Here is a 27,904-nt window from a genome sequence, read left to right as displayed (position 1 = left end):
TACTTTGTTTCTTTTTCTCATAAGCACTTAGCTACTTCTAATGCTGTATAAAATTTGCAGATTTAGTGGCTCAGTCGTTGGGCATCTGCCTTCAGCTCAGGTCATGATCCCAGAGTCCTGGGATCGAGCCCCGCATCGGGCTCCCTGCTCCGCAGGAAGCCTGCTTCTCCCTCTCCCACTCCCCCCGCTTGTGTTCCCTCTCTCGCTGTCTCTCTGTCAAATAAATAAAATCTTTAAAAAAATAAAATAAAATAAAATTTGCAGATTTATTTGTTTTTCACCTATCTCCCCCAGCTAAAAGGTAAATAAGGGCAGGGATATTGGGGTTTTCCTGTTACTCTCTCAGGAATTTCTGAAAGTTGCCTTTCAGTATCTGAACTTATACTTGTAGGTCTGTAAGTTCAACGCTTAGGAGAATAAATGTATCTGGGTTTTATTGTTGCTTGTTTTTTTATCATTATAGCATTGCCATTACTGATTGTGGGGCCTTTGTTTTTTGTTTTTCTAGAGAGAAAGAGAGAGAATGCTTGAGTGGTGGGGGGTGCACAGAGAGAGAGAGAAAGGAAATCTTTTTTTTTTTTTTTAAAGATTTTATTTATTTATTGGACAGAGAGAGGCACAGCGAGAGAGGGAACACAAGCACGGGGAGCGGGAGATGGAGAAGCAGGCTTCCCGTGGAGCAGGGAGCCTGATGCGGGGCTCGACCCCAGGACCCGGGGATCATGACCTGAGCTGAAGGCAGACGCCCAATGACTAAGCCACCCAGGCGCCCCGAGAGAGAGAGGAAATCTTAAGCAGGCTTCATGCCCAGGGGACCCTGAGATCATGACCTGAGCTGAAACCTGGGCTCGATCTCCTGACCTGAGCTAAAATCAAGAGTTGGATGCTTAAGTGACTGAGCCACCCAGGAGCCCCAGAAATATTTGTTTTATTCTTTGATGTATCCCAAGTGCCTAGAACATTGCATGGGACATAGTAGTTGCTCAATACTATTTGTGGGATGAATGAATACACTGTTTTCAGATGAACAAGTTGAGTCTATTGTAAATATTGATTTGTAAACGAGCTTCCTAATATGCATGTAAAATGCAGAAGATCTCCCCAAAAGTTGTTCTCTTAAGTTGAATAGATATGATCTCCTTCCTACAATATTGTTTAAGAAATGGATTAGGAAACTTTTTCCCCCAAAGATATTTAAAGGTGAATTTTAGCTAACACTTAGGTTGAGCTATCTCTAATTCCTAGGGAGCATACTCTGAATTAATGAAATTGATCGACTCCTAATTAATTGCTAGTGGGCTCTGTGGCACTGTCATTTATCCAACATGACCTAGAAGTTATCAGGATGTGGAAAGAGAGAACTAATCGACACCCACTCTAGGTCAGGTAAGCGGCCAGGCTCAGAGCTGTGAGGCAAGTATCCTTGTCGCTATAGAATAGCTAAAAAACCTATGCCTACAGAGACCCTCGATCACATACCTCATAGGTGAAAAAGCCAGGATTCAAACCACCAGTTTACAAAATCCATACTCTTTCCAGTATCTCACTTTAAACCTCTGATTTCTCATTTGTAATATATAGTAACATTACTTAGACACAGACTTATTATGACATTTCAAATAACATATGTAAAACAGTATACTTGATAAATGACAGGGTGTTTTTTTAAATTTTTTTTTTTTTTATGGCTGTACTTTAGGAACGATGATGAGACTTTTCCCATGCGGAACAATCACATAGCCTCCCCAGGGAGAAAATATAAGCCCTGACTTATGGGGACAGCAGAAGTAGGTCCTATGGGATAGATTAGTGGGAGTAGTCACATTACATATTAATAAGAAGAATTTTAAATTCAATAAATGCTTAAATACTTATTGTACTTTTTTCATTAAGAGTTGACTTTAGGGACTTTTGCTAGTCAAATTTGAGACAATCTGATCACCAAAATTTTGTTTGTATGGTTGTATAAAAATGATGGTTGTATACAAAGAAAAAGCCACACATTCAAAGTGACTAAAAGGGGGGGGAGGAGAGAAGAGATGGGGGAGGAAATAGGAAAACAAAACCTTCTTCTTTACAGAAGAATGCCAGCTAATAAATGTTGAAGAAATGATGAGGTTTAAGAAAAACACGGTTATGCAATCCCCAATGTAATAAACTCATTCAATCAAAGACTATATGTGGATGGATAAAACCTTTGGGTGAAGGGTTGATGGGTGTTATGGGTTGAGTTGTGTTTCCCAAGAAAGGTATGCTGAAGTCCTACCCCCAGGACCCTAGAACGTGATCTTATTTGGAAATAGGATCATTGCAGATGTAATTTGTTAAGATGAGGTTATCCTGGAATAGGATGGGACTCTAATCCAGTATGACTGGTGTCCTTCCAAGAAGATGGTCACGTGAAGACACAGAGACACAGGGAGGATGCCATGTGAATATGGAAGCTGAATTGAAGTGTGGCAGTTGCAAGCCAAGAAATGTCTGGGGCTACCAGAAGCTAGAAGAGGCAAGGAAGAATTCTCTCCTAAAAGTTTCAGAGGGAGATCTGCTGACACAGTTTTAATACTTCTCACCTTCAGAACTATGAGACATTACATTTCTGTTGTTTTAGCCACCAGATTTGTGGGTACTTTGTTACAACCACCCTAAGAAACTAAAACAATGGCAGTGTACCGAAGCATCACCCTGCATATCCAAACGGTAGATACTTCATCAAGTATCACAACTTAACATCACTAATAGTGGGACAACCTGACATCATATTCCTTCTGATATGATGCTGTACGAGGCACATGATCTCACTCTGATAGACTGATTGCAATAGGCCCAGATTCTTTCCCTCCCTATCCACACCCCTTGCAATGTGACTTTGCAGCAACTCCCATCAAGAGGTAGAGTTTATTTCTCTACCACTTGAATACAGGCTGGCTTTGTTATCTTTGTCGGCTAATATAATGCAGTTAAAGTGACAGAGTGCCAGTTCTAAGCCTAGGCCTTGATAGATGTTACATACTTCCACTTTCTTTCGGACCCTACCTCTTCCATGAGAATAGGACGGGGCTAGCCTGCTAAGCATGAGAGATGAATGGAGCTGAGCCCAATCACCCCAACTGACCTGGGATCCTAGACCAGCCAGCCCCCAGTCAACTTGCCAAATGACTACAGATCCATTAATGAGTCCAGCCAAAATCAGCTGAGCCCAGCCCAGATCAGCAGAACTACCTAGTCAACGGTAGAATGCCCCTGAGTGTGGGGGTGGGTTGGTATGCAGTAATAGCTAATCGTTACAATGATCTATGTACTATTCTTGCCAAATATGTTCAAATGGAAACTAATCATGAAAAAAATCAGAAAATCCTGTAGTGTGGAACGTTCTGTATCACAACCAGCTTGGGCATTACAAGTCCGTGTCATGAAAAACGACAACAAAAAAGTGAGGAGACTGTTCTAGATAGACTAGAACAACGTTTTTCAATCTCAACACTAATTGACATTTTGGGTCAGCTAATTCTTTGTTGTGGGGGGTTGTCTGTGTATTGTAGGATACTTAGCAGGCATCCATCGTCTCTATCCGCTAGATGCGAGTAGCACCCCCCGTCATGACAATGAAAAGCTGAATGTTCACCTTGGGGCCCTGAACTAGAGACAAAATCAAATGCAATGTATGAACCTTGTTAATATCTTACATCCAATAATTAAAAAAAAAAAGATGGCCATAAAAGACACTTAGGACTAGAGAAATTTAAATGTGGAATTAAAGATATCAAATCATTAATTTTCCTAGGTCTGAAAATGGCACTGCAGTTATGTAGGAGGATGCCTTTATTCTTAGGAGATGTATGCTGAATTATTTTAGCGACCCATCATAAAGTATTCAATTTACTTTCAAATACTTCAATGCATAAAAATGTGTATTTATAGGAAGGGATACAACAGAGATGACAAAATGTTAACAATTGATGAATCTAGGTGAAGAATATAAGGGCATTCATTGTATCATTCTTTTGACCTTTGTGGGTTTGAAAATTTTAAAAATAAAGAGTTGGGAGTAAAAAAAGTTAACCTCATCTCCATTTCCTGACTCCTTAACTAATTTAATGTGATACAAAGAGTAGGCTTCTTCTAAATGAATCTGGGTGCTCATTCTGCATTGCTTGGACGATGAGCTAGCTCAAACCAGGTATGGGGGGGTTGGAGGCTGAGGAAAGGGGCTTCTCTCAGCCTGAGGAACTGTCCCCAAGCAGAGCTTGGGACACTGTCCCAAGCAGAGCATGGGACCACTGGCTTCACTTGTGTAATATCCCAGGGGCCCAAAAGTCTAGATGTTGGGCAGCTCGTCTGTTTCCCAGACAACTCTGGTAAATAGCTGGCACGAAAGTCCAGGCTGCCTGATGCCAAGACAGTGTGATTATTCCTTTCACTGATAAGGCTTACTCTCACACTTACTGGCTCTATATAAAAAAGAGATCAAAAGAGAGGCAGAGTTCCCTTCCCTGGAATACAAACCATTATGTGGGGCCAGCAGGTCAGCCAGGGACAATAAGAGAATCCTCCCTTCTCTTAATGACTTTGACTTTGTAAGTTTCCTCTTTTCATAGTAAAACCTAATTTTTTAACCTGTACTATATGACATCGTGGAATTCAAATCAAACCCTGGTGCATTAAAGTGGCAACTGTAGCCAATCTCAAGTAGTGGCTCCCTAAGTTATCTACAACTTCTGTCTGACTTGGCTACAAATCAGAGGTTCCTATGACCTCCCACCCTTTGGATTCGATTATTTCCTAAAACAGCTCACAGAACTCAGGGAAACAATTATGTTTATATTTTTTCTTTTCTTTTTTCTTTTTGTAGAGAGGGGGGAGCAGCAGGGGAGAGGGAGAGAGTCTTAAGCAGGCTCCATGCCCAGCGCAGAGCCTGACTCGGGGCTCAATCTCAAAACCCTGAGACCACGACCTGAGCTGAAATCAAGAGTTGGACGCTTAACCGACTGAGCCACCCAGGCACCCCCAATATATATATATTTTCTATTATCTCATAACAGGGCACTGTATATTCTATGGTCTGCTTTGTGTAAAAATGGTGTGTGTGTGTGTATATATAAGTATATATATATATATGCTTATGTGGAAAGAATACACAAATAGTTAACAGAAGTAATAATAATAATAGTTAACTTTTTTGAAGTTTGAATTTATTTTTATGTTGGTGTGGTGTCTTACTTTTACAATGAAAAAAAATACACAGATTGTGCCTTGAAACATCTTTCAAAATGTCAATCAGTATCCCTTCTGATACTTTTGTAGAAAAAATATTTTAATTATTGAAACAGGATAAGGCTGTGTGTGGGAAACTTGATTTTAGCTGGTGATGCAAGTATTCAAGTAATATTGATCCACTACAACTAGTTGTATGATTTTTAGAACCTGGGAAGGCTGGATCAGAGCAGTTGCTAACTTTCTTAAGTATTGGTCACTCACCTTTCTTAAATTGCTCAGGCCAAGTCTTCAGCAAGACTCCTAGTAGAACGCAACAGTAGACCAGCAAGGAAAAAACAATGTGACAGGAAGTTTTTTTTTTCTCCTTTTTCCTTCTTCCCTTTCTCCTGAGTTTCTTCAGGGACATGGAATTGAAGACATAAACCTGATCCAAAAGTACCAAGATATGGGGAAATCTGCAAAGATGCATGGATAATTCTTGTTCTTTGTAAATGCACCATCTCTGCATCTGGCAGCTTCTCTTTAAAACACCCAAGGTACTCATCTGAGAGGACAGCCTCTATCAGGGGAACATTTTCTGTTTCCAGTGAAGTGGCACATCCAGTTCTTGGTGCAAGCTCACTTAATTCCTATTAGTCATTTCACAGCTGTATCTTGGGAAGAGAAAATCTCAAATACTTTTGGCTGATTTCACTAAACTAAAAGCAAGACCTTGCCCCTTTTCTCACAGTTCCCGTTTGTTTACAACTTTCCAGTCAACATAACATGTCTATTTTTGTGGATATTTCTCCTATATGTTTTACTTGTCTGCTGACCTATCTACCCCATGTCCATTCTACTTGCGTACCTAGATTTGTGGCCATAACATAGCAGGTGGATGCTGGCCCACCCACCCCAGTTTGTCATTGAATTAATGGTGCAATTTGTGTTTGGTGGCTTATGATTCGAAGATTGTTCAGGGACACTGCTCAACTGGGGTGCCTGGGTGGCTCAGTTGTTAAGCGTCTGCCTTCAGCTCAGGTCATGGTCCCAGGGTCCTGGGATTGAGCCCCACATCGGGCTCCCTGTTCAGCGGGAAGCCTGCTTCTCCCTCTCCCACTCCCCCTGCTTGTGTTCCCTCTCTCACTGTGTCTCTCTCTGTCAAATAAATAAAATAAAATCTTAAAAAAAAAAAAACACAGGTCAACTACCAAGTGAGACAATGGATTTGATCAAGGTTTGTTATTTTTTAGGTTGTTTAAGGACATTAGATGAATGCGCAAATTTGTTACTGTAGCGTTGCTATGCATACTGAAGATGCACATACGGGATTATTATTGTAGGTTGGTTTGTGACAGCTGGCCCTGATTTCCTTATTTCCTCAAGAAGATACTTTGAACAATTATTTAAATGCCTCCTCTCTGCAATTACAATAATAATGATAATGATGATTTTGCAACTGAATATGCAATTCAGGGTGCATACACTCTACCGTTTTTAGCTTGTTTCTCTTTTTATAGTGATGTCAGCTACTGTTGTCGGTGTTACTGAAGAACAAAGAACCATTTTTGTATTGAGGGTCACTGAACTACATGAAAAAAGTAACCTAAGGCCAATAAAGGAAGTTATAAGAAAAATAATTATTATAGTTAGTATTTAAAGAATGCTAACTATGAACAAGTTTTTTTTTCTCCTTGGAGAGACAAATATAGCATTTTCAGAACTTAATTGCTTTTATTTTTATTTATTTATTTAAAGTAATCTCTACGCCCAACGGCCCAACATGGGGCTTGAACTCATGACCTCGAGATCAAGAGTCGCAAGCTCTACCAGCTGAGCCAGCCAGGCGCCCCAGAACTTATCTGCTTTTAAAGTTAACAACAAATACCTTATTTAGTAATTATAAATATTTGACAATGTTTTTGTTCTATGGTATAGTCCATTAAGGAGAAGCAAGTGGAAAAGATGAAAGAGAGGAGAGGTATGTGTTGTGGGTTAGAGGGAGATGACTGAGTGAAAGAAGTCAAGTCAGATGCAGAGGGGAATGAGAGAGCAACAAAGGGTAAGAGGAGCAGGATAGAAAGACTGATACTGTGGGAGAGCAGCTGAAGGAGACAGGTAGGAAGAGAGGAATGAGAGGAAGAGAAAAATGGGTAAAGAAGGAGGAGAGGAAAAAGACTTAGTGTGGGGGATTTCTCTTTTTTAAAAAAAAATTATTTATTTATTTGAGAAAGAGAGCATAAGGGAGGGGCAGAAGGAGAGAGAGAGAAAAAGAGAGAAAATCCCAATCAGAAACCCCACCCCAGCACTGAGCACGGAGCCCAACGTGGGCCTCGATCCCACAACCCTGAGATCATGACCTGAGCCAAAACCAAGAGTTGGACACTCAACCAACTGAGCCACCCAGGCACCCCCACAGTGTGGGGGATTTAAAGAAGCATTTTTATTTGCTTTTAGGATGAATGTAGGGTCTCTAGAGTGTGGCATTTACACCAGCATCACCTGTTACCAATTCTCTTTAAAATACCGATTAACTGTTGTTCACAACTTTAAGTATCCAAGTCATTTTAATTGTACACCTGGTGGACAAGGTGGGAAAGTTGAAATGGAAATCTTACAACTAAGTGGATGTCCAAGCTAGCTGCCATTGCAGCATCTGGTTTCTTGATGCTTACTTCTCAGGAGAAATTCCAAACGCAGAAGGAGAGCTTAGCTGTCAGGTACCAACAGCTTCCTGCTAAGACATAAGGGGGGAAAGTTCCCAACCTTGGTGGCACAAAGAAATCTTTGGAGGAACTAAAAGCCTGGCTGGTGGAAACAGTCCCAGGCCAGGACTTTTGGTAAATAAGGCAGCATCCATGATTTTAAGGGAAAGAAAAAAAAAAAAAAGAAACCTTTTGAGAAACTTAAAATTAATATATCAATGCTTAGGTTCCACCCCTAATCTGTAACTGTTTTGGGATGTGATGTGGGGATTTTTACAAGTTTCTCATGGGATTCCAACATGCAGCCAAGAATGAGAGCCACTGCTTAGAGGCATCTCTCTGAATGTGCTCACCAGAGAAACCCAGTATAATGATGGTTATTTTTGGGGCTCTGAGAGCAATGACCTGAACATTAAATTGCATAAAATTAGACCTAAAGCCAGAGTTTCTCACTCTTTGTGCTATATGTTTAGTAACTGACATTGCCAGAAATTGTTTGTAGAGAGGGGGGGGGGCGGGAAGGAGATAATTTTGAGCTTGTATGGAAATATACAGGAAGAAAATAAAATTATCAATATAAGAAAGGTCTTTATAAAAATTTGCATTTGAGACATGTTTTGGCCCAATTCCAACATTATGAGACCATCTGGTGTCTCTTTGAAGACAAACTTCAGTTGACCTCCTCAGATTGATCTGAGCTGTTGGGGAACCAGGAGAACTGGTTTGCTTCTTCTCTGTTTGTTGTACTAAATAGCTCAGCTGAGTCCCTTGTCCCACGACATCCCTGTTGCCTTACTCTCTGACCTGCTCTGCATGCTGGATCTGGTTCTCTTTTCTAGTGCAGAGCCATCTAGAATTCTCGGTCACTATGCTCTCCTACTTCTGTCATTCTGCAATTCCCTCTGTTTCAGTTGACACTGAAACTTATTTAACCTGACCATCCCCTGTGCTGATATTCTAACGCAGAAAACATAAAGGGAGAAGCTGTCCCCAGTCAGCGATCCTTTCATGTCAGGTAACACATACATATTTCCATTTAAAGTAGCTTTCTGGAGCTTAAGTTTCCTAGCCCAGGAAGGGAGTCTCCTATGATGATTTTCATGTGAAACAGGAAAGAATGGTTGCCTTGACAGACCCACAGGGGCTGATACCTGTAGGCCTACTCTAGATGATTCTACTATATTCTGGGTATAGCTTGAATTAGAAAAGATATTTGGCCTGTGGCCTTATAGAGCCAGTGTTCTGCTAACTACCACTATGGCCACTATCGTTACTTTATATTTTATATTTATATGCTAATGCTTTCCGGCTACTTTGTATATTTAACCCATTTAATATCTGACTAGTTGACTGTGAACTCCTTAATAGCTAGGTATATTCCCAGTACCTGGCACATAGTAGGTGTCCAGTAAGTATTTACTGAATGAATGGATGAACGTTGAAGCCATCCAGGCAATGAAGCTGAGAGCAAGCTGGATGAAGCAGGGAGGAAAGGAGAGGAGCTCGTTCCATTTTCTCCTTCACAAAAACCAGGTTGAGCCCCTGACCGTGACAGTGGGACAGAAGCACTGACAGGTCCTGACTTAAGAATCCCCTAAACCTCGGGGTGCCTGGGTGGCTCAGTCGTTAAGCGTCTGCCTTCAGCTCAGGTCATGATCTCAGGGTCTTGGGATCGAGCCCCGCATCGGGCTCTCTGATCCATGGGGAGCCTGCTTCTCCCTCTCCCACGCCCCCTGCTTGTGTTCCCTCTCTCGCTGTCTCTCTCTGTCAAATAAATAAATAAAATCTTTAAAAAAAAAAAAAAGAATCCCCTAAACCTCAAACATTTCTACCCCGAGGGGTGGGATAATTTTTTGTGAGCCAGTTTCACTTTTCCCAAAAGGACTTCTGGTTTCCAAATACAGTAGGAGTCAGTGGTAATTGCTTTTTGGAATATTATTTTGTCTGCCTCATTTAGATGTGGTAATTTGCAAAGCAACCCCCAGCAGGTGACAGTTCCTCCACAGCTGTGCGGTGTTCAGACATTTCCTGGGAGTCCTGCCCACCTCCTCGGCAGCTGGCAGTGCTCACTGAACCAGGATATGTGCTCACCTGGGATCAACTTGGATCCTGTAGCACTTGTTGTGTCTGGGATTTTTAAAATTCTGAAAGGGTGAAGGCCCAGCCTTACTTAATCCAGAAAACAAAAGTACAGTAACTCATAATTTAAGAATTAGTAGGCACTTTACATCACTGAGTCTACACTAGGTGGATGAGGAAATTGCAGCTCTGACAGAATCCGGGACAAGGTCAGCTGGCTGGTATCTGGGAGGCTGGGTGGAGAATCTATATTCTTGGTGTGGCACCAAACTGTGAGCTGGGGTCCTCTGCATTTATGCCTAGGTGGATGTTAAGTGTTTAAGTTACTACCGTTGACCCTGGAATAACACGGGTTTGAACTGCATGGGTCCACTAATATGTGGACTTTTTTTTTTTTTAAAGAAATACAGTACAGTACTGTAAATGTATTTTCTCTTCCTTGTGATTTTAACAATGTTTTCTTTTTCTAGCTTACTTTAGTCTAAGAATACAGCATACAATACACATACAAAATGCGGGTTAATTGTTTATGTTATCAGTAAGGCTTCCAGTCAACAGTGGGATATATGTAGTTAAGCTTTTAGGGAGTCAAAAGTTACACGTGGATTTTTGACGGCACGAGGGTGGGGAGGGAGGTTGGTGCCCCTAACCCGGCTTCAAGGGTCAACTGTATTTATTTCTTTTTGAAGCTCTTTTCCCTGGCCAGAGACTTCCTGGTCCTCCTTCGTACATGCTTCAAGGTCACAGTTCAGACCAAAATGTTTACAAAAAAAAAAAAACAACTAGGCACTTACGAGATGACGAACCAGTGGCCAGTTCCTGCACTCCCTGTGTCTCAGCTCCAACCAAGCTCAGCGAACCAAGGGAGGGATAAAGCGGTCTCTAATACCAGGAATTTCTAGGGTTGGATGCCAACAGGCAAAAGGAGGAATTCTGCTATGGCCAGCCAGCGGAGGCTGTGGCGGCTGCTGCTGCCATCTCCTGGGAGCAGATGGACCTGAGCGTCACACCTGAAGCTAATCTCAGTGTTCACCTGGGACCTGTGCAGAGGCCCCACTGGGGCTGGCTCAAGTTCCTTTGTCCTAAAAAATAAAGGGGATATCCCCTTATTTACAAAGTGCTGGTATTTGCTTTTCACCCGCTCCTTTTGGCAGTGTTGTGCCCAAAGAAATGATTCCAAACAACAATAGCAAAGTTGGAATGAGTTAATACGGCAACCATGAGAGAACAGAAGCAAGATGGAGGCAGAACCATTAGTCTTAGGAATACATCACATATTTCCCTTGGCCTTCTGAATCCTGAATGTGTACATTTGAGACTTGTATAATAGGGCACGTGTGGGTTTGGCGAATCTTGACCTCCAAGAATCTCTGAGTTTACTGGCAGCGCTGCTCATTCACTGAGGTAATGCATGCATATTCCTGGTATGCAAGAAATGCTCAGTGGGAATTATTTTGGGGCAAATTCTAATCCCCATGATGATTTTCTTCATTTACTAACCAAAAATGGATGGATAGCCCCCGTGCCTTTAATTCTTTCCAGTCTTCAGATGATGCCTAAGCAAACTCCTTTAATTTAAAAAAAAATATAATCATACATTAGTGCTAGGGACTGAATGTTTGTGTTTTCTTCAAATTCATATGCTGAAGCCCCTACTCCCCGATGTGATGGTTTTAGAAGGTGGGGCCTTTAGAAGGTGATTATATTTTGATGAAATCATGAAGGTGGAGCCTCCTGATGGGACTAGTGCCCTTATAAAGGGGATGAGACCAGAAATCTTCTCTCATCCATACAGCAAGAAGGCCACCATCTGCAAACAGGAATAAGGCTGTAGACACCAAATCTACTGGTGCCTTGAGTTTGGACTTCCAGACTCTAAGTGTGAGAAATAAATGTTTATTGTGTGAAAATTAATAAAGGAAAACCTCACTAAAGAGGACAGACATACCACTCAATGTCAGTTACAGGAAGAATTGTCAGTTATACTCTTCCCAACAGAAGTGTCAATTATAGGCTCCAACAGAAGAATCATCACCAGGAAAGAATCATCAGTTACAGGCCCCAACAGGGAAAAGAAGTACATTGTATCTCCTACAAGACATTGACTTCCTCTTCAACTCAGCTAATGAGAAGTCATCAACCCCAACTCTTTCTTTTCTCCAATGGACTTTCATTCAAAACAATCCCTCCCAACTTATTTCTTCTTCAGCTAAATAACATCCCTCTCCTTTGCCTGTTGTTGGACTTGCCTATGGTTTTGCTGTAGCTTGCACATCCTGAATTGAAATTCTCTGCTATTTCTGAATAAATCGATTTTTTGCTGGGAAAATACTTTTATTTTTAAGGTTAATAGCTATTTAATCCACGTAGTCTATTATATTGTTGTTACAGTAGCCCAAGCTAACTAAGACAAAAATCAGTACACAGAAGCGGGCATGTTTGGGGGGACATGCTGGAAGAACTCAATATTGCTGTGAAGGGACTACCAAAGGCGGTTCTGGAGAGAGCTCAGAAGGAACAAAACTGGAGAGAATGCCTTCCATTTTTTAAGAGAATACATGAATGGAATGTTGCTAGAGATATGGACAGTAAAGGCCATTCTGCTCTCAGACAGAAATGAGGAACATGTTATTGGAGACCAGAGGAAAGGTGATCTTTGTCATATAGTGGCAAAGAATTTGGCTGATTTGTGTTTTTGTTCTTGTGTTCTGTGAAGGTAGAACTTGCAAGTGATGAAATTGGTACCTAGCTGAGATTTCTAAACAAAGTGTTGAAGAAGTGACTTGGTTCCTCCTGACTGCTTGTAGCAAAATGAGACAAGAGAGATATGAACTGATGATGGAACTGTTATGCAAAAAGGAACCAGAATTTAAAGATTTGGAAAATTCTAAGCCTCTCCACATTACAAAAAATGAGAAAGCATGTTTGAAGAAAACACTAAATGTATGGATGGCTGACCATTTGATAAGAGATTGGTGTGGATATGAACCACGGACCTAATCAGCTACCTCGGCAAGGATACTCCAGTGTGAACTGAAGGGGATGGACATAGATGGAATGAAGAAAGGCTGTTGGATGTCTTGGATTTTACAGGACCAGGACCATAGAGCTGTTTGTTGGAATATAAGCTATTCTTCAAGACAGGGAAAGAATAACCCTGAAAACAATTCAGAGATCGGGGGGCCATCAGGGTTTCAAAAGAGGAAGCTATCACCTCTATTACAACAGGCCAGATGGCTTCCACCCACAGCTCTGGGACAGGCCTACCCAGAGCCGGTGGGGGGGGTTCCCTCTGGCAGGGCCACCATCCCAGGGGGTCAAAAAGGCAGTACTAAAGGCAGAGCAAAGAGCCAAAAGGGATTATTCTCAGGCTTTGGGATTTCATGGAGTTTACCTTGCTTTCATGGGACTCATCCCTCCTTCCTCTCTTTCTCATTTCTTCCTTTTGGAATGGGAATGTCTATCTTATGCCTGTCCTACCACTGTATTGTGCAAGCACTTAACTTACTTGGTTTCACTGGTTCATAGCTGGAGAGGAGTTCTGCCTCAGAAAGAGTCTCATCCATATCTGATTCAGATGACATTTGGATAAGACTTTGGATTTTATGCTGGAATGAGCTAAGATTTTGGGGCTGTTGGGATAAAATGAATGTATTTTGCATGTAAGAAAGACATGCATTTTGGGGGGTCAGGGGCAGAAGCAAGAAGGTAGATGTCTGCAAATCAGGAAGAGGTCTCTCATCAGATACTGAATCTACTAGCACCTTGATTTTGGACTTCCCAGCCTCCAGAACTGTGAAAAATAAGTGTTTGTCATTTAAGCCACAAAGTTTATGGTATTTTTGTTATAGCAGGCTTAATTGCCTAAGACAAGTAGTGGGAAAAAATTCAGGAGGAACTAAGAGATACAGTTCCGGAAATATTTGAGTATCTACTATGTGCTAGTTACGGACGATATAAAGAAGAATAATGTAGGCGTAGTCCTAAAAAGTTCCCATTAAATACATCAGGAAAATAGTCACTGAGAATCAGGTACTCAGCTTATGGATTCCGATCTGCAAAAGGCCAATTGTGTAAATGACCTTGGACATGACATCTAACATATTTGGGTATTAGTTTCTTCATCTGTGGCATAATATTGTAAAAGGAAATTCTTCCATTTACAACAGAGCTTGCCTAGGAGATAGCACACTGTATACTGTATTGTGCCTCTCCTTTACTCAACACCTAAAATGGTTAAAGAAACCATGAACTTTGCCCAACCTCGGGTCAGCTAAAGTAAGACCCTTACAGAACCTATCTGAAGATTTATTTTTTTCCTGACCACTGAAGTATGAGGCTTGTTTTAACCAGTCATGTACAGAGCTGTTGATTTATTCCAGCTCATTTAGAGGGTATATTTTAATCTTTAGTGAACATAACAATCACGAAACCCCTTCCTTACAATGAAAAACACCTTCTTTTCCTTCTTAGCCTAGTGTGTTCCTTTGCCTGGAAATAAATCAGCCAAATTTGTTTTGCTTTCTAACTCGTGGTGGTCTTTTTTTTTAAGATTTTATTTATTTATTTGACAGAGGGAGAGAGACTGCGAGAGAGGGAACACAAGCAGGGAGAGTGGGAGAGGGAGAAGCAGGCTTCCCACTGAGCAGGGAGCCCCATGTGGAGCTCAATCCAGGACCCTGGGATCATGGCCTGAGCTGAAGGCAGATGTTTAACGACTGAGCCACCCAGGCGCCCATTGGTGGTCTTTTTTATTCGACAACATCTTATATCTGAATAGTACTTTACAGTTGACTATGTCTCTTCCTACTTGAGAAGAATGGGATGTGATCAAACAGGACCAGCTTTTGAACCAAAGAGATTCCGGCTCTGTTACTGACTAGCTACACCTCCTCGGATAAGTTATTCTACCAGTGAAGGTCCCAGCCGGAAACAGATGGCATTCTCAAGTTGGGCAATGTAAGAGGTTTAATAAAGGGACTATTTATAAAAGTGTGAGAACGCACCAGGAAACCACAGAAGGCAAGCAGTGGGAGTGGTTACTGGAACCCAGAACCAGAGAGCTGTGTAGAGAGACCACTTGGGAAGAGGACTTGTGACCTTTGGTCAAAAGGGCCAGTCAGTCCTGAGTGACCTCACAGGCAGGGAAGTCAGGGGAAGGAATACCCCCATCTCACTCTCTTCTGTCCCACACATGTGAAGAAGCAAACCAAAGACAACAAGTATTTAACATTTCTGAGTCTTATTTTTCTCATTTGTGAAAGGGGAATAATAATATTTATATCTCAGAGTTTCTCTGAGAATTAAGTGAGAACTTACGTCATTCATAGTAAATAAGCTAGGCACTCGATAATTGTTCTCTTCCTTCACCTGATCTTCAAAACCCCCTTGTGTAGTAGACAGGATAGATTTGATTCAATTCACTCTATAGGGTGGAAAACAAGACTCAGAGAAGTTATGTGACTTTCCCAAGGTCTCGCTAGAAAAGTACCAGACCTAGGAACAAAACTAAGATTTTCAACACATACTCCAGGCTTCTTTCCATAGGCTATTCTTGTACCCCTATATCATCTTCAAAAGGCTGACACCAATGGTTTCTTCTATCTAGAGCTGCTATACCTGGAGCTAGTGACTCTGCTATTCAGAGAAAAATTTGTTGACTCAGCAATCAGTGCCTGAGACAAAATAAGCAACCACTAGATGGTTAGATAAAAAGAAGGCCAAATGCCTATAAGGTGACTAGATGTAAGACTCTGACCAATATAGATTCTCCATATTACATCCTTGGCAATTCTACTTCGATGTCTACTAGGCATCCCCTATACAGTACACTGATGTCAGAATTCTTTTTTTTTTTTCTTTTGTAAGAAAAGAACCCTCTTCACCCATTTCACCCATCCCCTCACCAACCTCCCCTCTGGTCACCAGTTTGTTTATTTAAAAGTGTTTGGCGGGGGGGGTACCTGGGTGGCTCAGTCGTTAAGCGTCTGCCTTCGGCTCAGGTCATGATCCCAGGGCCCTGGGATCGAGCCCCGCATCGGGCTCCCTGCTCAGCGGGAAGCCTGCTTCTCCCTCTCCCACTCCCCCTGCTTGTGTTCCCTCTCTCACTGTGTCTCTGTCAAATAAATAAAATCTTTAAAAAAAAAAAAGTGGGTTTTTCTGTTGTTAGCTTGTTTGTTCATTTGTTTTGTTTTTTAGATTTCACATATAAGTGAAATCATACGGTATTTGTCTTTCTCTGACTTATTTCACTTAGCATAATACCCTCTAGGTCCATCCATGTTGTTGCAAATGGCAAGATTTCACTCTTTTATATATGTATATTCCACATCTTCTTTCCTTCATGTATCAGTGGACACTTGGGCTGCTTCCATTTCTTGGCTATGTAAATAATGCTGCAATAAACACAGGGGTGCATATATCTTTTCATTTTTTTTTTAAGTAAGCTCTACACCCAACGTGGGGTTGAACTCATGACCCTGAGCTCTAGAGTCACAAGCTCTACCGACTGAGCCAGCCAGGCACCTCATGTATCTCTTCAAATTAGTGTTTTCATTTTCCTTGGACATATACCCAGTAGTGGAATTACTGGATTATATGATATTTCTATTTTTAATTTTCTGAGGAACATCCATACTGTTTCCTACAGTGGTTGTACCAATTTACATTCCCACCAACCATGCACAAGGGTTTCCTTTTCTACACATCCTTGTGAACACATGCTATTTCTTGTCTTTTTGATACTAGTCATACTGACTGGTGTTCGGGGATAGCTCATTATGGTTTTGATTTGCATTTCCCTGATGATTAGTGGTGCTGAGCATCTTTTCATGTGTCTCTTGGTCATTTGAATGTCTGAATTCAGAATTCTTGATTCCTTCTACCTTGAAACTGTTCTAACCCTAAATCTTCCCCTCCCAATAAAAGCATCACTATCGACCCAGTGATGCAAATCCCAAACCCAGGAATTATCCTTGATTCCTTCCTTGTCTGCCTGCCTTCCCTCCCTCACCAGCAAGTCTAGTTGGCTTTACTTCTAAAATATGTCCTAATTCAACCTCTATTCTCCATCTCCTCTGCTAATCCGAGCCACCATCATTTCTTGCATGGCTACTATAATAATCTCCTGTCAAGTCTTCTCACTTCAACTCTTCCTTCCCTCCAACTCATTAAAATGGATCACGCTGCTCCTTGACTTGAGCCCCTGCACAGGTCTCTTCTTCATAGTTCCACGTCATGGTTCCTTACCACAGCTGTTAGGGCCCTACTTTCCCAACTCCACTCTCCCCCATCACTAGGCTCCAGCCACACTTTCTATTCTTTGAACACACCAACCCCTTTCCGGTCTCAGGCCCCATTGCACTTATTTATTCTCTCTGCCTAGAATGTTTTTTATTCAGCCTTTGTATGCCTGGCATTTTCTTACTGTATAGGTTATTAGCTTAACTATTACCTTCTTAGAGAAGTTTCTTTTACCATCCAATCTAAATATTACTCCAGTGTAGTCTTTTCTTAGTACTCTAAATGCACAGACTAAAATGATCTAATTGACTTATTTATTATATGTTACTCTATCAGAATATAAGCTCCATGAAAGCAGGGCCCTCGTCTGGCTTATTTGTTTATCCCTGTCTTCCTAGCACCTAGACAAAGTCTGGTGTATCACAGCCTCTTAATAAATCTTTTTTTTTTTTTTTAATAGGGATACATGTTTGCTGTCTGAGAAGTTCTGGCATTCTCTTTCCTTTGCAACCCGAGTTCCCTTTTAGTGCAATTTATTCATTCTTCAATAAATATTCATTGAGCACCTACTATGTACTAGACATTCTCATAGGACTGAGCATACAACTGTGAAAAGATATGCATAACTCCTACCTGCATGGGAGTTGTAGTTTAGGGAGAGAGAACAGGAAAAAAAGAGGAAATTAAAATATATTGTGATATTTGCTAAGATAAGGAGGGAAACTAAGGGTGCCAAGGGAAATATAGAAAATGGCACCTAACCTCAAAATAGGTGATGAGGAACGATTTTCCAGAATGAAGTGATCTGAAAAATGAGCAGGAGTTAGCCAGGTGAAGAATGGTAGAGAATACTCCTGGCTTGGCTTAGACTAGCTTAGCTTGGAGGCCAGAGAGAGCACAGAACTTATAGGAGCCAATTTAGTGTGTTAGTTTAGCTTGGGAGGAGTAAAACTTGTAAGGGGGAAAGAAGAGAGAAGGCTGAAGAGGTAATCAAGGCAGGGTATGGAAGGCCTCTGCTAAAGGAGCTCCATATTACTTAAATGGAATAGAAAGTCACTGAAAGTCATCTCAGGAAGAACTGACTTATATCTGTTTTTTAAGAGGATCACTCAGGGGGTGCCTGGCTGGCTCAGTTGATTGAGCATTCAACTCTTGATTTTGGCTCAGGTCATGATCTCCGGGTCATGAGATTGAGCCCCGTGACTGGCTATGCACTTGGCATGGAGTCTGCTTGAGATTCTCTTTCTCCCTCTCCCTCTGCCCCTCATCCCCACCCTCTCAAATAAATAAATAAATAAAATCTTAAAAAAAAATAAAAGGGTCACTCAGAAACCATAACTCTATGTCTGGAAAAGAACAAAGACTCTACTTACATTAGGGTAAGAGGTATAGTTAGCAAATTTGGGGCCCCTAATTAATTGAACTGAGTCACCGTCTTAATCCTTTCCCCTTAAAAGTATCTCTTTTCCCCAAAGTTAACCACTAAGCATCTTTGGGACTAACCTTCTCTGGCCTCTCCCCCTGTCTCTAGACTCCCAACTCAAGTCACTGGGGTCATATAGCATTCCCTCAAGGAATAAATATTTTTCCAACATGCTGCAACACCCAAAGTGCATCTGATTTTAGAAGTTAACATATTGTGGCCTTCTTTGGGGCATTCTTTTTTTTCAAAGTTGTTTTTTTTTTTTAAAGTAATCTCTATACCCAATGTGGGGCTGGAACTCGCAACCCCAAGATCAAGAGTAGAATGCTCTACTGACTGAGCCAGCCAGGCGCCCCCTTTTTGGCATTCTTGATCTGATATGCTAGCGAAGGCCACTACTAAGTTTTCCTCTATGGTAAGAGGTCAGGACAGTTAATGATTATAACGGGAAGAGACTACTACTGAGGTGTTTCAACTCACTTGGTCATTCACTGAGAAACTCTTTGCATGAGTTTTTCCATGGGGCAGGAGATGAAGACACTGTCACGGCTTTTCCCGGTAGAACCTTTTCTAGTAAGTGAGGAATACTTGGGTAATTGCAGCGGCTAAACCAAGAACTAAGCATGCATAACCCTGATAAACGGGTACCTGATGGGAGCATTATCTAAAGCTGCCAGATATTTGGAGCGAATGTTCCTTTTTTGGTAAGAAGCCGGTGTGATGCCCATATGGCATTCAGAGCACGAGGGTTGTTATTCCCTCTCTGGTCTTTTTCTTACAACTCTGTTCTGTCTGAACTTTTGGGCGACATTTCTGCCCGAGCTAAAAGCGGACAGATATAACAACTGGAAAAAACGATGACACGCGGGTTCCCCAACCCCTTAAGGCTTTTTTCTGGTCTGTGGGTGAATATCATGACTGAGCAAGCCTAGTGCACGGACTGGTGTGAGAGGACTCGCAATAAATGTTTACAAGGAAGGGCATCTCACAAACTGCAAACAGAACAGGGTGAGAGGACACAGGAGCATTTCCTTTTCCTGTCTCCATGTGACTCGGGAACGCGGGGCAAGACATTTAAAACCAGGACCGCGGCAAAGGGAAAGGACGGTAGCTCTTCCACGCCAGCTCCCTTTCGGTGAGGGCAGCGGTTTCCAAAGTCGCAAAGACGTCCCTTCTCCCAAGTCCGTCTTCTCAATTTCCCTTCCTGGCTCCTAACTACAGTTTATTTCTTTTCATAACATTCTTGGCTTACCTCAGCTTGTAAGAAAAGTCCTTTGCGCCACTCCCCTCCGAGCCTCCCAGGACAGCCCTCAGGTGCTCACAGTCCAGTCCCAGTTTCGGTCGGTCTATTAAGGAGCATTAGGCGACGGAAACTCTAGAAGAGAACTCAGTATCCGCGCGCGCCTCAGCGGTGCACAAAACCAGCAAGACCCCAGAAGGGGAGAGCGCACGGCCCAGCGGGCCGCGGCCCCTTTAAGAGCAGGCCACGCCCCTCCCCTCCTCCCGGCGCGGCCGGCGGTCGGTGGCGGCCGCTTCGGTGCTGACAAGATGGCGGCTGGCGGGGCTGTCGCTGCGGCGCCCGAGTGCCGGCTTCTCCCCTATGCGCTACACAAGTGGAGCTCCTTCTCCTCCACTTATCTTCCCGAGTAAGTGCTGGGCCCTGGGCTCGTGCTGCCCTACTCTTCGGCATAAGCACGGCTGGGCCAGGGGGGCTGTGGAGGGCAGTCGAGCCGAGAGGCCCAGGCGGGGCCTGGTAGGGGGACGCCTGGCCTCCCGAGTCTCAGTCCAGCCGCGGACAGCTTTGCTCTCCCTACCCCCCGTCTCAAGGAGGGGTTAGGGTCCGGAGAGCGGGGCCCGGGGGGAAGGGGTGAGGTGTGCCGCGGATCCGGAGCGCGTCGGACAACCGGGAGCCCCGTGATGCTGTGCCCGGGATTTGGGGGTTGAAAAGAGCTTGGGGAGCGGCTGGCTCAGGGAGGTGGGGCAGGAACCCGAGCTTTTGAGGTCCCGACGTCTGGCAAACTGGTGAAGATGTCTAAGGTCGTCGGAGCTGTCGAGATTGGGGGAGGGATCGACCGAGACAAAGTGTAAAGCTGAGCAGAGGAGTGATTGTTCTTGACTGGGGTCATTAGAAGTGATTAGCTCCAGAGGAGTGGTAAAAGTCACGCAAGGCTGAAAAGTTGTGGGATCCATCAGAATCCTTGCCAGTGGGGAGGATTTGTAGAATTTGCAGAGGGTTGTCTTTTCCGGCTGGTAGTTCTGAAAAAGATAGCGAGTGGGCTGGGACATTACAGAAGAGTTCCATTATATTATGGCTCAGAACATGGATTTATATAAATACAGACCAATTTCCCAACCCGGGAACTCAAATATAGACAGAAAAGTCTGACTTTAATGGATTTGACTTCCAACACTGGTTTGGTCTGAATCCCCGATTTGGTGTTAAAACAAGTTCCATTGCATTACTACCATATGTGGTTTTTTTTTGTAACAAATTCCTTCTGAAATGCTGAAAGTACTTTCATACAGTGTTTATTTATCTTTAGTTTATCTTTGAGGGAAGAACATGTAACTCCAGTTTTACATAGAGATAGAGAAACTGGCTTAGTGAAGTTTAAAGATCTATGCAGACCCTGAAGAAAAGTGCTAGTTGTTCCCCACCCCCCATCATTTCACAAGGCCAGGAATGATTTTATGAACAAAACAAGTTGCAAATAATATATCTTTTTATGTTACTGAACAAATGAAGTAACTAGATCTGTGAAGCATACTCAAAATTTTTCATCTGTATTTCAAAAATTCTTTACCTTTTCTCAAATTTGATTTCTTCAGTTAAATCAGTCAAGAATCTCAAAATGGATCTGTGACTAGAAGAATCTATAGCTCTCTTGACGGCTAGCCCATTGTCCTATTCACCAGGTCAAGGGTTGGCAGTCAGGCCTTCAGTAGGGTTTGCTTCAGTGAAGGGTGCCAAGTGACTTGTGGTCAGATCTGGCCTGTGTGGCCTATTGATGGCTACTGCATGGCTGTGTTCCTGATTGATGTTGGACTACAACTTTTCATTTGAGAGTGAGCCAGGTGAACATTCTAGCCCTCAGCTTTAGTTGAAATGTGGCCCAGGTACTTCTGATTTTTGAGGCTAAAAAGTTCTTGAATCTGGAGACAATTAGCATTTTTCTATACCCAGGTTAGGATCACAGACAGTAGGGAATTGGGGTGGCATCCTTTGATCTAATAACTTCAAAGAAGTTTTCTAATAACAGAAGTTTTGCTGGTCTTAAGTTGGGCTACTTTCAGGATTTCACTCCTTAAACTTCGGTCTAAGGGCAGGACTTGGATATTAGAAGTCCCATCTCAGTTATGAATAAAAAGGGAAGAGTGCGTTTCAAGCAGGAAATGATTTAGTGGGATGGTAACTTTACTCTGACTTACGTCTTATTATCTGACCCAAGATTTGAAGTGGACAGAGTACTAGTTTTGGTTGGCAGGCAGTTGTTTGAGTTTGGAGAAATCTATTGTAATTCTCTCGTATATGTTCATAAATTAGTATTTAATGAATATTTAACTCTCAAACACTTTTATTTATGATGTTTTATTTAATCCTTATGGTATTCTGCTGTTTTATGCAGAATAGTTTTTATTTTAAAGTACTAAGATATTAAAATAGAAGAGTAATTGGAACTTTTTTCTTTGAAGGAATATAATTGAGTATTATGGAGTTTGAGTTTGAGAATTTTGTGTGTGCTGGATTAGTGTGTGCCATGCCTAATTGTAAAACTCTTTTGGTACTGAACTTCTATTAGCAAGTAAGGATGTTACAGCTTTATATAATAAGAAGTGTAAGAAAGGGAATTGACTTTCCTTGCTTTTGCCCTAAAATCCTCTTTAATGGCAGTTGCTGTATCTTTACTGCTGTGACAGTCATGTTAGGTACTTCCTAAGTACTAATTTTAAGTAAAGCCATTTGTTGGAATTGTCTCCTGGGTAGCAAGTATTTATTGATTTCAAGAGTCACAGATCTAGGCATTTTTAGGGGTGAATAAGAAAGCAATAATAACCATGGGAAACACTTATAATGTGCCTTCCATATGGTAGCCCTTTTATGAACACTTTAAGTGTATTAACTCATTTAATCCTCACAATTGTTTGAAGAATTTCTGTTTTCCAAATGAGGAACTGGGCATGGAGAGATTAAAACTTGCCTCAGGTTACACAGCTAGATGAAGTCAGGATTTGAACCTAGGCAGTCTCGCTTCACATTCCATAGTCTTAAAAGTGCTGTTCTGCTTCTGCACAAAGGTAGATTCAGGAATTCAGAGACTGGAAAGAGTTCTCATATTAAAGGCACTTAAATTTTAGTTGTGTAAAAACATGTGAAGTCCTGAAAAAAATGGAACAATTCAGATATCTATCTTCCTAAGGACGAGAATTTTTTTTCCTTCTCCCAAAGGCAGAAAAAAACATTTTTTCCTTCTCATCCTTTTAGATTTATTTGGACCTTAAAAATATTAAAGCAGATCTAGTTATCCATAGCACATTTTTATTTTGAAGCTAATAAAGTGGCCTTTTGTTTTGCAGTGTGCTTAAAAAGTTTGCCATATTTTACATTTTTCTGAAATTTATACTCAATTTGGGAATTAAGAGAAATACTTTTTTTATTTTATTTTATTTATTTATTTGACAGAGACACAGCGAAAGAGGGAACACAAGCAGGGGGAATGGGAGAGGGAGAAGTAGGCTTCCTGCTGAGCAGGGAGCCTGATGCAGAGCTCCATCCCTGGACCCTGGGATCATGACCTGAGCTGACCCAGGCGCCCCGAGAAATACATTTTTTTAAAAAGGTTTTATTTGTTTATTTGTCAGAGAGAGAGCACAAGCAGGGGGAGCGGCAGGCAGAGGGAGAAGCAGACTTCCTGCTGAGCAAGGAGCCCGATGGGGGACTCTATCCTAGGCCCTGGGATCATGACCTGAGCCACCTAGGCATCCCAGGGAAATATATTTAAATGATGATTAATTGTTAAAATTACATGGGAGTTTATATGTAAAAATATTTTATATTCTCTATACTTAAATGCTTCTTGATGTAGCTAACTAATAGTGATACTGACTACACTTTACTGAGCACCTGTTACATGCAAAATGATTTTTCTATATAGTTTTACTTAATCCTTAGAACAAACCAGCGAGATGAGGTTTTTTCGTTTGTTTTTTGTTTTTTGCAGATGAGGAAACTGAGGTCTGTACAGGTTAAGTAACTTGTCATATAGTTTTTAAACGGCTTGACAAGTTCAGTGACTTAAAAGCTACTGCATGTGCTTCTAGTAACAACTACCATTTATTAAGTACCTTCTGTTCTTTGGGCACTACGCTTAGCACTTAGCATGTGTTTTTTGATTTAGTCTTCACAAACACTTTACAATAAATATTACTCTGTCTTACTGAAGTTCAGAGAGAGAAATTAGTTTGCCCAGGTCCAAGAGTTGAAAGAGTAGGAGATAGTATTCTCATCTTGGGCCTTCTGACTTCTGTTACCAAAGCTGCTTCAATATTTTGCATGTCTATAGTATGTGCCTAATTGTGAGTACAAATAAGAAGTGCTGTAAGTTTAGAGAAAGAGCAATATTTAGACTTTTTTGTCTTGACATTAAAGTTTTAATGTATTAGTATGAAAACTGGGAGGACCTTTGAAAGTTTTGTACACATTAGGTAATTTCACTAATATGGAATGATTCTAGTTTACATGTAACTGAAAGACTTAAATATTTTAGATTGTAAAATTTGATACATTTTAAGTGTGTTTACCTTTTTTTTTTCTGTTAGTCTTCTTTATTACTTAAAATCAAACCATTAAAATTGTACCTTGTGTACATACATAGTTCAAGTTAAAGTGATATGATTTGACAACTAGGATTAGAGATGAACCTATTTCAACTATTTTAAAATTTAACATTTAAAAATGAATACATATTTTTTCTGCTTGCAAAAAAGCCTTCTAAGTTTATTGTGGAATATTTGCAAAATATAGACCGGAACAAAATATAAATTATCTTTAATACCACCATCCAAAGATAACCAATCACCCTTTGATATATATCATTCCAGATGTTTTGTTGTAACTGTATTTTTCATTTTGATTTTGTCCTCTGTTTGCTGTTATGTATTCTTTTTCCTCATTATATAATAAATATTTCCTCATGTTGTTAAATATTCCTCTATATCATTCGTTAATGGTGCATTATAATCTAGGTAATAATTTTATGGCATTTTATTTAATTGGTCTCCTATTACTGGACATTTAGGCTTTCTGGCTTTGTTTTGTTGTTGTTTGTTTTTGTTGTTCTTTGGCCATTTTGAGTGAGACTGTTTGCCTTAGCGAAACAAATTTTGAACTTATTTATGATGAGTTCCTTGATGTTCAATTGTTGTATTTAAAGTATCCATCTGGGGGCGCCTGGGTGGCTCAGTCGTTAAGTGTCTGCCTTCAGCTCAGGTCATGATCCCAGAGTCCTGGGATGAGCCCTGCATCGGGCTCCCTGCTCAGCAGGAAGCCTGCTTCTCCCTCTCCACTCCCCCTGCTTGTGTTCCCTCTCTCGCTCTGTCTCTCTCTGTCAAATAAATAAATAAAATCTTAAAAAAAAAAAAAATAAAGTATCCATCTGTAGGAAACTTTCTATCTACCCTGGGTTTATTTTGGCATTATCCTTAGCAATTTGGGATTAAAAATGGAGTTTTGGTGAGATAGGTCCTTAGAGATGTCTGAACAATGCTTATATAATTCAAAAGTGACACTGCTCCTAGTAATTCCTTTTCCTTCCTCCCTCTCCCTTTATTTTGGTTTTTAAATGAATTTTTATTTTATTACTCACATACATTTAAAAAATAGAACACACTTGTGAGGTTTATTATTTATTTGGTCTATAGACAAAATCATTGTGCACATGAATTTGAGAATTTGTTACAATCCCATAGACTCCTGCAAACCCATGAATTTGAATCACTAGTTTGGAGGTATTCCACTCCCTGGAGACTGGGGACTGTCATGCTCTTCCTTATCTCCTTTCCTCCTCTTTCCCTAAACTGAAATTAGACACTGGCATGGCTTAGGAACTTTACTGGCCACTGAAAGTTCTGATATTTTCAGTCTGATAATCTTAGAACTTTAGAAAAATAAAGATACCCAGGATAGAGGAAAGGAATATGAGGTAGATGGAGGCCTACTGATTCAGTCTGCAGAGCTGACTCCTAGAATTGGATCTTTGTGTGACTCTTAACAAGTTATGATTCTTCTCTGAGCATCATCAGTTTCCTTTTATGTAGAAATAGTTTTTATCTTTGATCGAATTCAGGAGGTTTATATTCTGTTATTTTTTTTCCAGATAGGCAGATGGCTCTATCATTTGCATTAACTTCTAAGTAAATATAGTAGGTTTTGAATAAATGATTTGGAGCCTGATACAGGGACTTTGTGATGTTTTACGTGTAGATAAGATACATATCAGCTGTTTGTGGTGACCTCACTGCTGTATTTCAGTTTTTCAAAAATCATCTTTGGAAATATGAGGGATTTCTAGATTTTCGTTTTCGAGATGTAGATATTATCACCTAAGAATGGCTTTCTTTGTATTTATTCTATGGTTTTTGACCCCTCATGAATCTGTAGCATGACTCTCTCATCAGTTCTGAAAAAAATTTTGATATTCTTCAAACATTGTTTCTGACCCATTCTTTTTTTCCTTCCGTGACTCCAGTTTAATCTATATAATACCTTTTGTCATACCCCCATGTCCTTTATGCTTTTCCCTGTCTTTTCTATCATTTTTTTTCTCTCCTTATTCCATCCTGGATAGGTTTTACTTATTTGTGTTCCAGTTTACCAATTCTCTATTCAGCCATGTCCAATTTGCTTTTAACCCCACCTATTTTTTTTTTCTTGATTTCAGCTATAGCATTTTTTAGTGCTAGAAATTTTATTTGATTCTCTCTTTTAAAATAGATTCTAATTTTTTTGGTGAAAATATCCATATTGTCACTCATTTTCTTTTTCTTTTTCTTTTTCTTTTTTTATTTAAGATTATTTTTAGAGAGAGCATGCATGCAAGCAGGGGTGGGTGCGGGCAGAGGGAGAGAATCCCAAGCAGACCCCATCCCGAGGCGGTCCTCCCATCACACAACCCTGAGACCACGACCTGAGCTAAAATCAAGAGTCGGTCGCTTAACCCACTGAGCCACACAGGTGCCTCTGTCATTCATTTTTTTTTTTTTTTTAAAGATTTTATTTATTTATTTGACACAGAGAGACACAGTGAGAGAGGGAACACAAGCCGGGGGAAGTGGGAGAGGGAGAAGCAGGCTTCTCGCTGAACAGGGAGCCTGATGTGGGACTCGATCCCAGGACCCTGGGATCATGACCTGAGCTGAAGGCAGACGCTTAACGACTGAGCCACCCAGGCGCCCCTGTCATTCATTTTCTTGACCATATCAGTCAAGTAACTTTAAAGTCTGTGTCTGAAAACTAATATCTGGATCACCTGTAGATCTATTTCTGTTGCCTTTTTTCCTTTTTCATTAAGTATCTTGGTGTGTCTGGTAATATAATAATTATTGTATATAATTATATATAGTTATATGTTATATAATGATAATTGTTATGACTACTACTACTCTTACTACCACCACCATCTTGGGGGGTAATTTTTGGTTAAATGCCAGACATTATATGCAGAATTTTAGATATAAGTACAAATTACAGTTCGGTCCCTAATGATCTCTTTCTCTCAAGAAGTTTCACCTATCTTCTGGCAGGCAGATGGAATAGACCTTCAGTCAGGACTGCACTGACTTGAAGCTGGGTTTTCGGTTTTGTGAGCCTGGGGTTTGCCCCCCCTTTTTGCCAGCCCTACAGGGAACCCGGCTGAGAGACCGGCTGTTTCCCGGCCTCCTGCTTTGTCTCTCCAGCGTATGGGAGTCCTGAAAGCTCCTCTCTGCAGACTTTTTAGCCTCTGCTCTGTGTAGTTTAAGACTTGACAGATGCCTTAAGGGGAACATCAGTACACAGTGTCATGTTTGTTCTTGTGTGCCTCCCTTCACTGTGGGATCTTCACCCCTTAAGTCCTGGGTATCATGGCAAGACCCAGCTACCAAGTTTTGTCCTGGCCACATGAAAATCGCCAAAAGTTCTGCTGACTTTTCTGCCTTTTAGTGACTGTCCTTTCTCAGCCCCTTTCCCTGTGCCATTAAAGAAATAGCTGGAATGTCCTGTGTA

General features: G+C 41.2%; 1 protein-coding gene and 1 long non-coding RNA gene across 5 annotated transcripts in view; one reads left to right on the top strand and one right to left on the bottom strand.

The window, feature by feature from the left end:
* LOC145716374 (uncharacterized) overlaps positions 1 to 20,082 on the bottom strand; it is an 82,484-nt gene extending 62,402 nt beyond the window's left edge. The window contains exon 1 of one of the 2 annotated variants that reach the window (XR_014139004.1): positions 19,898 to 20,082. This is a non-coding gene — a long non-coding RNA (uncharacterized LOC145716374). The remainder of the gene's footprint in view (positions 1 to 19,897) is intronic. The other variant, XR_014139002.1, reaches the window with a different exon arrangement.
* The window catches only part of MKLN1 (muskelin 1), a 329,771-nt gene that overhangs the window by 134,090 nt on the left and 167,777 nt on the right, over positions 1 to 27,904 (top strand). Inside the window, exon 1 of one of the 3 annotated variants that reach the window (XM_081799636.1) lies at positions 20,136 to 20,291. The exons of the other annotated variants lie outside the window; for them this stretch is intronic. Within the exon in view, the coding sequence (XP_081655762.1) occupies positions 20,194 to 20,291 (98 nt within the window). The 5' untranslated portion in view covers positions 20,136 to 20,193. Of the gene's footprint in view, positions 1 to 20,135; positions 20,292 to 27,904 lie in introns of those variants that run through there. 3 annotated transcript variants of the gene reach the window in all.

This window comes from Leptonychotes weddellii, chromosome 12, assembly GCF_054177405.1.
Source record: "Leptonychotes weddellii isolate Sample4059 chromosome 12, ASM5417740v2, whole genome shotgun sequence".
In the NCBI taxonomy this organism is placed as follows: domain Eukaryota; kingdom Metazoa; phylum Chordata; class Mammalia; order Carnivora; family Phocidae; genus Leptonychotes; species Leptonychotes weddellii.
Note: the sequence above shows the minus strand (reverse complement) of the source record. Positions and strands in the feature narration are given on the sequence as shown.